The sequence below is a fragment of the Vulpes lagopus genome, chromosome 14 (assembly GCF_018345385.1).
Source record: "Vulpes lagopus strain Blue_001 chromosome 14, ASM1834538v1, whole genome shotgun sequence".
In the NCBI taxonomy this organism is placed as follows: domain Eukaryota; kingdom Metazoa; phylum Chordata; class Mammalia; order Carnivora; family Canidae; genus Vulpes; species Vulpes lagopus.
In genome coordinates this window covers 26,209,833-26,224,829 of record NC_054837.1, presented here as the reverse complement: position 1 = coordinate 26,224,829, position 14,997 = coordinate 26,209,833, and the positions used below count along the sequence as shown (strand labels likewise).

The window sequence follows — 14,997 nt, the reverse complement described above, 5'->3', positions numbered from 1 at the left end:
GAAGCAGAGGTGGGAAAGGCAGCAGGAAAACCAGTGTGGCAGTGGGACCCATCTCCACCCTGGGGTAGCCAGGCCTGACTTCTGGTCAGAGCAGATCTCAAGGGGGCCTGATAGCTTCCTCCTACCCGTTGCCAGGCTGGGCCCCAAGAGGGTGGAGCAGAGAGTGCAGGCCGGCCCCCCTTCCGGGAGGCCTGCGGGCAGCAGACTCCTGTCCAGGGCAGGAGGATGTTCTCGCTGACTCGGAGGAAACAGCGCATCCCACATCAAAAGGGGGCCCCGGTGGCTCCCACGCTCGGGCATCGTGGGAACCCTGCTACCCTGGGTTCTCTCAGGGGGCTTGCAGACTGAGAGAGGCTGGGGGTTGCCTTCAGACTGTTCCCCAGCTCATGATGAGTAAATAAAAAACAGCCCCACTGTCACACCCTATCCACAACCTTCCCAGGAGCAAGACTTTTTGTAAATTTTTTTGTAAATCAGGCTCTGTGGTTTTTAAGGGCTGCCAGATATTGTAGGGCAGCTGAGATTTAGAAACCTCCCTTCTGAGGTGCCCCCATGCCTACATCCCAGGCCAAAGACTCAGCAAGACTGCGGCCATGAGCTGGACCAGATGCTGGGCATTAGAGAGACCTGGGGTGGCCAACTGTCCTCACTGATTGGTAGAGGCTGTCCTGAGGATTCTGTTCAGCTCGACAGTGCTGTGATGGATTAGTAATGTCTGCCACAGGTAGGCGACAAGAAGTAGTGATTTGCACGCTAAATATTGTTCTTGCCATCCATTTTACAGATGGCTCTGGAGAAAAGGAAGGATTTTTCCCCCCATGATACAGAGGGGAAGGAAAGAGTTGGGGGACATCTAGAAATATTGAGAGCCTTAGCAGTGTGTCTATACTAGAACTCTTTTGAAGGACAGGGTAGGGAAGAGGAGAAGCTTGAGTTACATGCCCCCTTTGCTTTCCTGTAAGAGTATGGGAAGGGATGGGGCTAGGTGATACCCCAGGAAGGTCCTGGAGGATTATGACAGACCCCGAGAGGGTCAGATGGAAACTCAGCCCCATCTCTTGGGTCCCAGCAGGCTGCTAGAAGGAGAAAATCCTTCTCCACTCACACCCCTGCACCAAACTATTGTATGTTTCAACTCACTGAACCCTCACAAGGCTTTATCCCCATTACAGATGGGGAAAGTGAGGCACAGCATCTTTCCGCACACACACCTCAACTGACCAGGTGCTGGGGGCCTGCCCACCAGTAGCACCTCCCTCAGGAGCTGAGTTCAGTGGCTCAGGTCACCGAAGTGTTCGATGAGCCTGACATCTGCTCCAGACACTCCCCACACCCTCGGAGGGGTCTGGGAGGAGTGCTGCAGTAGACCCACATTAGGCCTGTGTTGCCAAGCAGTCAGAGCGGAGAGGTTGTGTGCAGTGCATGTGTGCATATGACTCTATGCAAAGTGTGGACCTCCCCAGCCAAGCATCTGTCGGTGTGTGGGAGTGTGGGTCACAGCGTGTCTGTGTGTCCCATGTACGGCGCGAACATCTGCCCGTGTCCCCATGTGCAGTGGGTGGCTGCATGAGCTGGCTTCCCTGCTCCAAGCAGATGCCCTTACAGTGTGTGCATGGGTGTACCTCTGTGTGTGGTGTGTTCCCCGAGGGGGAACCAGAAGGGCTTGGGGGGACCAAGCCTTGGGGGGATGTGTGTGTGGATATGTTTATATGGTGTTTTCCATGCAGAAGTGCGTGTATGTGTGTGTGTGTGTGTGTCTTTCTGAATTTCTGTATGTTCACGAGTGTGTTCCCTGAGATGCGTCTGTGTGTATCTCTGTATATATGTATGGTATGTGTCCCCTCGTGTGCTGATGTATTTGTGTGCTTGTGTGTCTGCGCGCAAATGTGTGTGGCATGTTCCCCAAGTGCATGTATTCTGTATCTGTGTATGGAGAATGAGCTTCCTGAGATGTGTGTGTGCATGTATCTGGGGTGGTATGTCTGTGCGTCTGTGTGTGTAACGTGGGGAGGTGCCTGTTTGCGCTCTGTTCTCCACGTCGTAGGTATCTGTCTCTGTGTACTTGTGTGTGTATGGAGATATAGCACCTGTTCCCCTGGAGTGTGTGTGTGTGTGTGTGTGTGTGTATCCACTGCAGCTGCACCCAAGCCTGCCAAGCATACCGTTTGCTTTAAAGATGCTTCCCAGCCGGCAGCCCAGTAGCGACTGTGCCTGCCAGGGGCAGGTGACCAGGCAGCACTGGCTGGGCTCAGACCTCAGGCAGGCAGACGGGATTGTGGCAGCAACTTCTCCAGCTGTCCCTGCCCCCATCCCTTCCTGCACCCCCTCCTGGCACATCCCCCAAGCCCTTCTGGTCCCCCCGGCTTTGAGAACACTCCTGTTCATCAAGACATATCCATCCAGCACTCCATGCCCGTCAACAGCCAGACCTTATCACCTACGTAACCAAGCGCTGAAGTCATGAGGACTCAGGCAGGCACAGTATACAGATGGCCACAGACCTTCTCATTCAGCCCTTCCAGCAGCCCTGTGGGTGAGGTATTATATTATCCCCATTTCACAGGTGAGGAAATCGAGGGTCACAGAGGTGAAGTGACTTGCACAAGCTTGTCGGTAATACTTTCATGGTTTCCCCTCCAAGGTGAGAAAACCTGGATTTGGAAAACCTGGATTTATCATTGCTAATCATATCTCCTTATGCAAGACTTATCAGAGCCTTCAGTGTACTCATGTATGTTGTGAATTTTCAAGGAGACAGTGAAGTGTTTCATACCTTACTTGATCCCTGAGTGCCTCTTTCCCACAACCATTTATGGGGACGAGGGCTCCATATAGCAAACTTGGCAGAAATGCTGAAATGGCTGCATTACTAATAGCTGGGCTTCAGGCACAGTGGCCAGCGAAAGGCAGCTGTTGGCCGGCAAGCTCTCACAAGAGAGGCCAGCGGAGGGGTGGGGAAGAGTCTGTACTGAGTCTAGGGGTCCATTACGTGATAACTGGGGCAGAGGTCCCTGTCACACCCTACCCAATAGTAGAGGATGTCTGTGTCACCGGTGATCATTCCAAGTGCTGGGGACAGGCCACAAAGACGGCCGAGTACGTCCAGGAGCCAGAAGGAAGGCAGGATCCCCTGATGCGGTGTGTGGGGCTGGAGTCCAGCTGCGGCCTCTCTTCTCCCCTCAGGGTCCCCGCGCTCCCGGTGAAGAACTTGAATGGTACCGGGCCGGTCCACCCGGCCCTGGCAGGTGAGAGCCAGCCCGGAGGGACGGCAGGCGGGGCCCGCGAGGAGGCGGCCCCACCTGTTGCCCGTGGCTCCGCCCCTGGGCGGGGCCGGTGGGCGGGGCCCGCAGGAGGCACCCGAAGGCCGAGCGGGTGGGCGGGGCTTGGGCGAGGCCTCCGGCGCCCGCCCATTGGCGGGAGGCCCGGGGGGCGGGGCCGGGAGGACGCCCCGCCCCCTGACGGCCCCGCCCCCCTCAGGGATGACCGGAATCCTGCTGTGTGCGGCCGGCTTGCCCGTGTGCCTCACGCGAGCCCCCAAGCCCATTCTGCACCCGCCGCCCGTGAGCAAGAGCGACGTCAAGCCCGTGCCCGGCGTGCCCGGGGTGTGCCGCAAGACCAAGAAAAAGCACCTCAAGAAGAGTACGCCCTCCGCGCCGACCCTGACCCCACTGACCTAACCCTTGACCCCAGCCTCTCAACCCCTCAACTCCAGTTTGTTCTTAGGACTTAGAACTCCACCTCCACCTCCTGGTCTCAGCTCCCTTTCCCCTGATCCCCTCTGCCACCAACTCCGATTGCAGCAACCGCTGACAGGTGACTCCTGCCAACCCCACTCTGACTCCTGACCCCATCCTGAGCCACGCCCTGAGGGGGAGACTCTGGGCACCCTCGAGCACACCCCGCTGTGTCCTTGCAGGTAAGAACCCCGAGGATGTGGTTCGAAGGTACATACAGAAGGTGAAGAACCCACCCGATGAGGTGAGCCCCCACTGGAGGGTCCTGAGGCCTGGGCAGAGGGCGTGAGCCTCGCCTCCCCAGCCCCTGACCTCCCATCCTGTCCCACTCCTCCCGTGGGTCTGTGTGTTACAATCTCCTCCCAGCCTGCGGGCTTGCTTTCTCTCCTCTATGCAAGGTCTTCTGATAAACGGAAATGCTTCAAGTTCATAGAAGCCTATCAGTCTTCTGACGATGGACAGTTTTTGTATCCGATTTTCACCCATATTTTCCATGCAGTGTTTAAGTTCTGCCTTTGATAGTTAAGCGTTGAATCCCCTCTGGAGGGGGTGTGAGGCAGCCCCGTCTTCCTCTGCCATGCATCTGCATTCGCCTAGGGGGCTGTCCTCTCCCTTAGCCAAATGCGCCCAGGAGGTGGGGCAGCCTGCCACCACTGGGGGCCCAGCCCCGCCCAGGGGCAGCGCTGACCCGAGGGTGTCCTGTCCTGGCCAGTCCTCAGTCTCCCCTATGTGCCCCCGCAGGACTGCACCATCTGCATGGAGCGCCTGGCCACAGCATCGGGCTACGAGGGCGTGCTTCGGCACAAGGGTGTGCGGCCCGAGCTCGTGGGCCGCCTGGGCCGCTGTGGCCACATGTACCACCTGCTGTGCCTCGTGGCCATGTACTCCAATGGCAACAAGGTGGGTGGAGCTGGGGGGTGGGCAGCGGGGCGGGGGTGGGGATGGAGCGCAGGCAGAGGGGCTGGGCCAGGATGCCTGGGGGCCTCACCGCCAGCCTCCCCGTGCCAGGATGGCAGCCTGCAGTGCCCCACCTGCAAGGCCATCTACGGAGAGAAGACAGGCACTCAGCCGCCCGGGAAGATGGAGTTCCATCTCATCCCCCACTCGCTGCCGGGCTTCGCTGACACCCAGACCATCCGCATTGTCTACGACATCCCCACAGGCATCCAGGTGAGCACCCCACCCCTGCATGCCACCCCCCACCCCTGACCTCAACTCCTCTGAACCCTGCAGAGGCCCCTCACATCTGTTCATGATTCAAGCCCCCACCGCCCTCCCCACAGGGCCCTGAGCACCCCAACCCAGGCAAGAAGTTCACCGCGAGAGGCTTCCCGCGCCACTGCTATCTGCCCAACAACGAGAAGGGCCGGAAGGTGGGTGCCCTGAGGGTGCAGGGGTGCGGGAGCAGGCCAGGGTCCCCCTAACCCGCAATCCCTGTTTCCTCCCTGCACCAGCATGGACCACTACCTCCCAGGGCTTGTCCAGCCCTGCTGGTTGCTTCACACACATTTCATTTCCAGCTTGGTGAGGTCAAGGTCTTGACCCCTGAGAAGCCTCAGACAGGGCGAGTAACCTGCCCAAGGTCACACGGCTAGTAAGTGGGAGAGACTGGATTTCAACCCAGGCAGTCCATCCACGCTCTTCACCATCACACTCTGGCTTGTCCGCTTCACTTTTTGTTTTTCAAGAGAAGCCAGGCGTTCTGATTTTCATGTGACATCTCCAGATTTTTGAATATTGCCTAAGAAGTCACCAAATGGCTATCTAGTGAATCAAACACAGCTGAGGGTCTTCAGTTTGAGACCCAGATGAGAGAGGCAGATGATCTGTAAAGAGCTTTTACTGGGAGTCCATCTAAGGAAATGGCCAAGCTGGGCGGCCACTGGCAATGCTGCAGGGCACAGAGGGCAGCTGAGGGAGCCACAGCGTGGCCAGGGAAGGAGGGAGGCTAGGCTGGAGGGGCTCAGGCCACTCACCCACATGCCCATCCTGGTGCCCACCCGCCAGGTGCTGAGGCTGCTCATCACCGCCTGGGAGCGGAGACTTATCTTCACCATCGGTACTTCCAGCACCACGGGCGAGTCGGACACCGTGGTGTGGAATGAGATCCACCACAAGACCGAGTTTGGATCCAACCTCACAGGCCATGGCTACCCGGATGCTAGCTACCTAGACAACGTGCTGGCTGAGCTCACAGCCCAGGGTGTATCCGAGGCTGCAGCCAAGGCCTGAGGCCCAAGGCTGCCCGCCTTCCCTCTTGCTTGGCCCCTGGTCTGGCACTTGCCTCCCTCCGCCAGGTGTGTCCTGGTGGCCCCAGTTCAGGGCTGGGGAGGAGCCTGTGATAGCCAGAAGCATTCTGGGGATTTGGCTGGTGGGAGTTGGAATGATAGGAACATGGCAGGCCAGCCAGCTCCGACTTGTAGCTCCCTGAGAGGGTGGCCAAGAGAGTACCAGGAACCACAGCAGCCTCCCTACCAAAAAGACAGAGCCCCACCCCCTCACGCAAACACACGTGTCCTATTGAACACATGCACGCACACCCACGTGCCTCTACTTACCCCCAAACTGGGGGGGAAGAGACAGAAGACCCCTGTGATACTCCATCCGGATTCCCATCTGTGTCTCTATCACATCTGTACAGGCTTGTCAGCAAGCAGGATTCGGGTCATACACCTGCGGGCCCGCTGGGGCTAGGGGGGAAAGGGGCCCTTGGGAAGCTCAGCCTCCTCCCACTTATGCCACCCACCAATGGGCAGTTGTAGGGCCTATGGGGTAGGAGCCCCAAATCAGAGCAGTTCTGCAGAGGAGCGGGCCAGAGGCAGGGGGACCAGAGGGATCTTATTTTGTGCTTGTGTCTCTTCATCCTTCTGGGATTCTGACGTCCTTCCTCTGCCTTCTCATCCCTGGGCCTTATGTCTGTCCCAGATAAAGGCACTGTTCTCCTTTCCTCCCCACCCCATCCTCTCCATCAAATCACTCCCAACATCGAGATCCAAAGGCTGGAGCTTCTGGCTTCAGGAGTAAGACGAGGAGGCCTAGCTTAGGCCAGCAGGGCTGAGAAGCAGACCGGACAGCAAAGAGTCCATTTCCCTTTCCTTGGGAGTGGGCAGTGGGGTGGCTGATGGTCTTGGCCAACCAGGGGCCTGTTGCCCAGGCAACTCACCAGCTCCGCCTCTGTTGATTGGCTGCCACGGTGGAAGACAGCCAAGATTTAAAGGGACGCCAGCGATTGCTCTTTTGAAAACCTACCAGTCCCACTGTGGGTGGAGAAATAAATGGTCTTTCTCCTCCTCACTCAGTCTTTTCCTGCCAAAGGGGGGTGGGTGGGTGACTCTGTTCCTGGGGGCCTCTGGTCCACCTCATCCAGGAGCTTGCAACAAAATATGACCCCAGGACCATTGGCCCTCTCAGCAATGGGCAGCTGGAGATGGAGGGGTCCCCAGAATTCTCTTGGGGTAGGCAGGGAGGAGTGTGAGGGTGACAGAGGCAGACCCTCCCAGTCCTAGTCCCCAAGAGGGCAGGGCTGAAGGTGCTGTTCTGAAGCACGGCACAAGACAATGCATGCAGCTGCTCCCCGATACAGTACTGGGGATGAGGGACCTGCGCTGGGAGCTGAGAGCCTCTGGGAAGCCATGAAGGAGCTAGGGGACACCGTGATCGGCTGCTTCGACCCCAGCCCCTGCCCTAAAGAAGGAGGACCCAGTCTGTCTAGGAACAGATCCAGGATCTGCAACAAGCTTCCCATCAGCTCAGCAGCATCCCAGGATGCTGGGTGGCTGCGGCTCCAGGCGACCCCTGCTGACCATCCTTGGGATCGCGCCGCATCTTTCCCGGTCCCCTTTACCTCCAGATCAGCTTTGGTTTCTGTCCCACCCTCTAGTCACACAAAACCAGAAATGAGTCCTTGGAGGCCCTTCCAGTTCTGTCAGTTGGGTGTTCCCAAACATTTTACCCTCTATGATTCATTCTCAAACAAAATCTCACCTCAAACCCTAATATACAACATTGCCCAGCCCCGTGATCATCAAATCTCATGTTATTTTTATCACCAGGGGGACCTTGTTAAAAATCCTGATCCCTGCCTCCACACTCCCTCGGATTCTGATTCAGAAAGTCTGGGTGGGGTCCTGGAATCCACATTGCTAGAAGACAACCTAGGGAGTAAGCTTTGGACCACGGTCTAAGAAAGCCCTCCCTGGCTCCCAAGCCAGCTCCGTGGACCTCAGTTTGACAACCACACATCTAGACACTCCTCATTTTATACAGCATGAAATGAGGCCAAAAGATGGGATGAAAGCCTAGCCCAAGGTTTCCCAGGCTCCAAGGGTCTGAGTCTGGGACATTGGGCTCCAAGCCTCCATTATTCCTGAGGGAACTTGATTCTGGAAGCTTGTGGCTAAGACTCTTGGCTACAGCAGGGCTCAGGAGGATCAATGAGGTTTAACGGATTGGCAGACATGAAAACAGGAAGGGCTGAGCCTCTTTAGTGCCTGACTGGGGCAACCAGGCCCACATAGGTGTCAGGGATTCAGGTACAGTTGTATGCAGCAGCTCAGGACCAGGCTGGCCTGATTGGTGTGGGAAGAGCCCAGTCTGGTGAGCCAAATGAGTCAAGCTCCTTATCCCGCCCACTCCCATCTGCCTCAGCCCAGAAACTGAGATTCATTCAGTACGAGGCCAGCTCCCTGCCAGAGGCCTTCCATGCTAAGGGCTCTGGACTTAGGGCACTGAGACTAGGAGATCTCTGGAAGCCTCCACGCTACAGTGTCGACGAGGTACAGGACAACCCCAAGGGGCCAGGGTGCGCTGAGAAGGACCCGCTGGCTCCTTCCTCCTCCTTCCGGGCTGGTTCTGGCATCTCCTCAGTGCCCAAGGGGGCCCAGGGCCACCTTCTGCTGCTCCCGCTGCTGGAACTCCTCGTGCGCTTGGTCCAGATCTGCGAGCACCTCCAGCAGGCGGGCAGCTGCCGCTCTCTGCTGGGCCAGGGCATCAGGACAGGCCCCTACAAGGGAGACAGGGAACCACGGGGGCTCAGCCAGGCTGGGCAGGTGGCCATAACCCAGACCCAATGGCTTGCTCAGGCTCCAGACTGGCCCTAGCCCTGAGAGCCCCCATACTCTGTCCCATCACTCACCACACCTGCTGGTGAACTGCAAATGGGACACTCATGGGGAAGGACATAGGAGTGTGCTTGGCAAGTTGTGGGAGGTGGCAGAGAAGGCAAAGAAAGGGGACCTCCTTAGCTTCTTACCTTCCATGGCCCTGGAGCCCTTCTCTGTGTCTGCCTCCGGACTTGAATCTATGCTGCGATCTTCCTGGAATTTTATCCTGGCAGTTGAAAGGGAGAACGATAAGGTTAGTCCCTGACTCCCAATCTTGTTCACCACCCCAGAGATTCTCCGGGTGGTTTCAGGAGACACCACAGGTTCCCTTCAGTCACCACCACCACCACCATCATCACAGCAAATACTTAGAGTGCCAGACACTATTATTAGCCCTTCACGTGTATTAACTCATTTAATTATAACAAAAAAAAAATGTATCTGAGGTACGTACTTACTTGTGGCTCCATTATACAGTCCACTGAGACACAGAGAGGTAAAGTAACCTGCCCGAGGTTGCACAGCATAATAACTGCTACCACTTACTGAAAGCTGTGACCAGGCATCTACAAAACGCTTCACCTGTATTAGCTCATTTGACCCTCAGGACAACCCAATGAGGAAGGTACTATTCTTATCCGTACTTTCCCGATGAGGAAACAGAAGTACAGAGAGGATAAGCAACATGCCCAAGATCATACAGCCAGTAAGTGGCTAGCCCAGAATTCGAAGCCTGCCAGGGCAGCTTCAGAACCTACTCAAGGAGGAGTTGGAACAAAACTCTAGAATAGTGGGGAAACCCACCAAGAAGGAACAGGAACACATCCCAGGCCTGTGCCCATGTCTCAGGAGGCCCAGCTATTAAAAGATCCAAGATCCACTTCTGCATTGGGGCCTGCCTGAGGATGCCTCCCAGTCCTCCCCTTGAGCCTGCACACCCCGCATCCGGGAGCTCAGCTGAAGCGTACGGAGAGAATGAATAAATGAACACGGCAGGCCATGCGGGGCAGCTGGCCTGGCTGGTCATAGAGGGGGAAGTGGGCCTGATGGGGGCTCCCACCTGAGCTGGTCCCGTCCCAGGAGCAGCTGCCGATACACCATCTGGATCTCGGCGTCGGGATCCAGTGGGTCACTCCAGTCCCCCAGGGTGACGGCCGAGTGTGTGCGGCTGCAACCAGCAGCTGAGGGGAACATGGCACCATCAGTACCACCTCCCCTCGCCCCTCCAGAAGCGCCCCCCCCAACCGTGGCAGATGGTCTCCAAGCCCCGACCCTTCTGCCTCTAAAGTCATTCTCCCAACCTACTACTTTCACCAAGCTCCACTGCCTCCACTCCCGCCCAGCAGAGCAGTGGCCTCTCTCCCCCTCCAGGCTCCTCCCACAGTCCAGGCTCCAGCCACACAGACCCTTTTCAATCTTTCAGCTCTTCCTGGGCCACCACCGGGCCTTTGCTCATGCTCTCTACTCCACTTACAACACTTCCTTACCCCATCCTTGTCACCAACTTCACTGCTTAATGCCTACTCTTCTCAGGTCACATCTAAACAGCACAATAAAAATTAATTTATAAAAAAAATAAAAAAAAAATAAACAGCACCTCCTCCAGTAAGCCCTCCTTGATCTCCAGCTCTGGGGCTGGGTCAGAGGCATTCCCTAGAGCCTCAAAGGCCTCACCTTGGTACTTATTAAGACTATTACAATTGTCTGGTTATTCACTTGTCTGCCTCCAGAGCAAGCCTCACGCCTGTGTACCACTAGATGCCTGGCGCATAGTAGGTGCTTAAAAAATACCTCACATGTAATGAGCACTATGTGCTGGGCAGTGTTCTAAGTGCTTTGTGTGTATCAACCCACTCCATCCTCGAAACAACCTAAGAAAGCAGATACTTTCATTAACCCCATTTCATGCTTGAGGAGCCTGAGGCACAGAGAGGTTAAGGAACTTGCCCCAGGTTGCACAGCCAGCCCAGGCGGAGGTGGGACACCGCTGATTGACAGGCAGGGAGGGAGGAACCTGAGCCCGCCCTGCCCCCTCACCTGAGCGCTCAGCCCGGAGGCAGCAGGTCCAGCGCGAGCTGCGGAAGGCACCGGGGTGGCAGGCGGCCAGCTTGTCCGGGTTGGGGGCGCTGGCCTTCCGCAGGGCCGACAGCCACTGGTTGAGCTCGTTCACATTCTGCAGGGATGGAGGGGCGGTCAGGGCTGGGGTGGGACCCGAGGGACGCCCTCCGCCCCATCCTTGGCGCCTCACCTTGCACTGGAGGTAGGTGGTGTGCGGCGCCCCCGCACCTGCCTGCGTTACCACCTGCATCACGTGCGGCAGCTGGAAGGCGCCCTCGTCCACGCGCTCCACGGCTCGGATGTGCGACACCGGGATGGAGGAGCGCATCTGGGAGACAGGCCTGTCGCTGCAGGGTGGGCTGGGGGCCGGAGCGGCGGGGCCCAGGGACAGCTTTCCTTTGGGGACGTGCATCAGGGGATGTCCCCGCCACGCTCCCCGCCCCCGACCCCGGAGTGGGACACTCAGAGCCTGTGTTATCTGTAATCCGGGTGCACTACCACTGTCTCATGCGGCGAGTCCCCGGCTCCGCCCCATCACTGCAAGGCAGCGACAACTTCCCGGGGCACCAGCTTCCATCACCATCACCAATGGGCATAGCCACCGCGGGCTCGCGCGGAGGGGACGTGCTTCCCGGCACTCCACATTTATCAACCTACACACATTTCTGGGGCTGAGTCCATGTGCAGACGAGCAAACTGAGGCGCAGCAGGCTACCTGACCCTCCCGAGGTCACTCAGCTAGTGGAGCTGGGGTTGGAAACCGGGGACTGGAACTCTAGAATCTCTGCTTTGCTGACGAAGTGGGAATAATAAGCAACCACACCCTGTCCAGCCTTAGCTACTATTCACGGGTGGGCAGACACAGAAATGCAAACGTGCCAGCAGGTGCCTGAGTTGCTGTGGATTTCAATGGCAAGCTCAGGAGAACAGGGATTTTATGTCTTCTTTACTGCTGTATGTCCAGCGCCTAGAACACTGCATAGTGTATAGTAGGCACCCAAAAAATGTTTGATGAATGAGTGAGCGAACAAATGCCAGCATGCGTGTACCTACACAGCCAGGCGGAGACGTCTGAGCTAGCAGATTCAATTTTATGGGAGTAGGATAGCGTGTGGGCATAGAGCGGGTGGGAGCACCTGAGGGCGGCTACCGTTGTCTATGTCCTGGGCATGTCCACACCTGGGGGGTGGTGTGCAGGCCACTACAGGTGCACATTCTGAAGGATGTCTGATGGTGAATGTAGGTAGTACCTGTGTCTGTCCTGTGCCCACACTGGCACAAAGGCATGAGCAGAGCCTGGCCTGAGACTCTGGATTGGCTACGTCCTTGCCCCATCCTGTCCTCAGTTTCCCCCTGGTTACAGAGAGGCAGTTCTACGAGGGCAACCACCACTGGAAACCCCTCCACTGTGGGCTGGAGCCCCACCTGCCACTCAGGACTCTTGGAGTAGGAGAGGGTCTCCCCGCTGAGCCAGAAGTAACGCTTCTTGAAGGCAAAGCGTGTGGCCAGGCCGGCGGGCTCCTCCTTGCGCTTCAGCAGGTAACCTTCCCGAACAATCACCGAGGGGGCCACCAGGGCCCTGGCTGGGCTCCCAGCCTCTGGGAAACGGGGAGGGGGACAGTGAACCCCTCATATCCAGGCCCAACCTGCCCTGCCCCTGTACCCTGGGCTTCTATGGCTGAGCATGAGGCAGGATGATGGACAGCAGGACAGCCTTGCGCTACACTCCTCCAGGTATCACTGGAGGTGGGGTGAGGAGCACAAAGTAGGCCACAACAGTCCCTCTCCTGAAGCTCTGTAGACAGTGGTGCAGGCAGCCCGCAGGGCGGCATGCCTCATGAAGTCAGTCCAGGGAATACCTGCCAACTAGGCACCCTGGGGAGTCCCTCCCCAATGCCAGCCATGGGGACCCTGCTATGCCACAACCAGGGTTTCACATCAGGACAGGTTCCTCCTATGTGACTTGCATCCAACTATCTCTTGCCCTGGGCCCCACACTGTGATACAGACTTAGCCCCAACTCTTCTGCTTAAAACTGTCCCACGTCCCATTTCACTGCACAGCAAAGCTCAGCCGCCTACGAAGCCCCACACAATCTGGCCCCTACCTCTCCTTTGTGCTCCCTCATTCACTCTTCTGCATTGGCTCCTCCTTGTTGCTACACCCCAGGGCCTTTGCACATGCGGTTCCCAGCCTGGAATTCTCTTCCCCGGGATCTTCATGGCTTACTCTCTGTCCTCGTTTAGGTCTTTGCTCCAAGAACACCCTACAAAGGTCATTTCTGTCCACCCTACCTAAAAGTCGGACCTGCCACCCCCACCCCAACATTCTCTTCCCTCTTTTTGCTCCTTATGCTGTCATTCCTGGACATACTACATTATATGCTAACTCATCTTGTTTATAGCCTGTGGTCCCTGCTCAGATAAAACTTCCATGAGAGCAGGATTTCTTCTGTCTTCTCTGCTGCTGTTTCCCCAGCACCTGGAAGTGTCTTGTAAGCACTTAAGAGATATTTTTTGATTGCTTGCACAGCATGCAACAGCACTCAGACACACCTCCACATTGGCTGGGATGGCCTGGAGGACAGGGCCTGAGCTCTGTTCATCTCTGGGACCTAGCACAGTAGGGGCCAGGAGATGTTAGCTGACTGAGTAGCTGACCCACTGGTCCACAGTCTCAGTTCTGGGGGTGGGGTGGGGAAAGGCAGGTCCCGAGGGTCCATAGAGTGACAAGCCAGATGTGGCAGGAACAAGGGACTCACCCTCCTCCCCATCCACATCCACCAGCTGGTCCAGGAAGTGTCTCACACGTGAGATACTCTGCAGCAGGAAAGGGTGGAGAGGGGCCATCCACAGCTCCTTGCCCTGGCCCAGTTGCTGGCCCAGGTTTCCAATGCTTTGCACAGCCTGGAGCAAAGAAGCAGGGGATGCCAGGGCCGAGGTCACTGCAGGGGAAGGGCTGTCTGTGAACCCAGAACAGAGCCCCTGAATCTCAGATCAGTGCTCAATGAAAGAAGACTCGTGGCAGCATCTGCTTTGAGCAGTATCTACCCCTCCCTGTGGACAGATATGCACCCCTGGTGCCCTTATTCTGTTCCCTCTGGAGCCCGATTCCCCTCCCCAGGACTGCCTGATCCTATCATGCATACTTTGGAGCCCATCGGAACCTCAAAATATGGCCACTTGGCAAAGATGGTCTAATTCATACTAAGGTATAAATGACTACTAGCCCGCTTCCTGCTTTCCTCCTGGAAGGCTTGGGTTTTCTTTTCAAGAGAAGAAATTGGAGAACATATGAATGAATGCCTTCCCATTCAGGATGGAGGGCTAATGGGTGTTTCAGACTGCTTTCTCTGAGTCTCATTTGGGTCTTCTGCAAGTTTGGCCTTCCAGCTCTATGCCTACGCTTTTCCCTGGCTCAGAACCCCCAGGATGTGGGACTCCACTTTCGGCACCTTGGCGAGGAGTAGCAGTGAGCGACTGGTCTGGGGATCCGCATGCTGGTCCCGGAGGTCAAACAGCTTCGGGGTGAGGATGGCAGGTGCAAAGAATCGCAGGAAGAGAAAGCCACTTATGGCCAGGTACTTCACGTCCTGCCAAGAGGAGCAGCAGGTGAGAGGAGCCCCCAGGAACCCACTGCCCAGATGGGGAAACTGAGGCAGCACGGACTATAGGTGGGTGGTGCAAGGGGAAGTGGGATGGGAGATGGGCCAGGAGAGCATACTGGTCTGCCAAATGGCTTTTTCTCTCTGGACCTCAGTTTCTCCACCTGGAAAATAAAGTGACAATACCAATCCTGCACAATCAGCTTGAGCCCAACATCCTCAGTCTGCCTTGTGCCAAGCACCGTGCGAAGGGCACAGCCCTATAGACGAAGCAGCATCATATTCCCCTTTAACAGACGAGGAAGCAGAAATTCAGAGATGCCAGGAGACTTGCCCAAGGTGACATAGTTGGTGACTAGAGGCAGAATTCAATCCTGGTCTATGATTTATTGCATTATCAGCACCACGCCAGATACCTCTGCATCCATTTATTTAGTACTCACCCTGGGAGGGGTTCTATCTCCGTTTTACAGAGAAGGCAACTGAAGCCCAAAGAGAG

General features: G+C 56.8%; 2 protein-coding genes across 5 annotated transcripts in view; one reads left to right on the top strand and one right to left on the bottom strand.

Annotated features, from left to right (window-relative positions):
• Window positions 1-7,028, top strand: part of DTX1 (deltex E3 ubiquitin ligase 1) — a 35,827-nt gene extending 28,799 nt beyond the window's left edge. The window contains exons 4-10 of the mRNA XM_041729152.1: window positions 3,184-3,245; window positions 3,478-3,639; window positions 3,917-3,978; window positions 4,476-4,634; window positions 4,743-4,904; window positions 5,018-5,107; window positions 5,742-7,028. Coding sequence (XP_041585086.1) covers window positions 3,184-3,245; window positions 3,478-3,639; window positions 3,917-3,978; window positions 4,476-4,634; window positions 4,743-4,904; window positions 5,018-5,107; window positions 5,742-5,966 — 922 coding nt within the window. The 3' untranslated portion in view covers window positions 5,967-7,028. The remainder of the gene's footprint in view (window positions 1-3,183; window positions 3,246-3,477; window positions 3,640-3,916; window positions 3,979-4,475; window positions 4,635-4,742; window positions 4,905-5,017; window positions 5,108-5,741) is intronic.
• A 949-nt stretch (window positions 7,029-7,977) lies between these two features.
• The window catches only part of RASAL1 (RAS protein activator like 1), a 31,470-nt gene continuing 24,450 nt past the window's right edge, over window positions 7,978-14,997 (bottom strand). For 3 of the 4 annotated variants that reach the window (XM_041728328.1, XM_041728330.1, XM_041728329.1), the window contains 8 exons: window positions 14,349-14,486; window positions 13,656-13,800; window positions 12,320-12,492; window positions 11,085-11,222; window positions 10,874-11,009; window positions 9,897-10,017; window positions 8,986-9,062; window positions 7,978-8,736 (listed from right to left, as the gene is read on the bottom strand). In XM_041728328.1, coding sequence (XP_041584262.1) covers window positions 8,597-8,736; window positions 8,986-9,062; window positions 9,897-10,017; window positions 10,874-11,009; window positions 11,085-11,222; window positions 12,320-12,492; window positions 13,656-13,800; window positions 14,349-14,486 — 1,068 coding nt within the window. In that variant the 3' untranslated portion in view covers window positions 7,978-8,596. Of the gene's footprint in view, window positions 8,737-8,985; window positions 9,063-9,896; window positions 10,018-10,873; window positions 11,010-11,084; window positions 11,223-11,392; window positions 11,548-12,319; window positions 12,493-13,655; window positions 13,801-14,348; window positions 14,487-14,997 lie in introns of those variants that run through there. The other variant, XM_041728331.1, reaches the window with a different exon arrangement.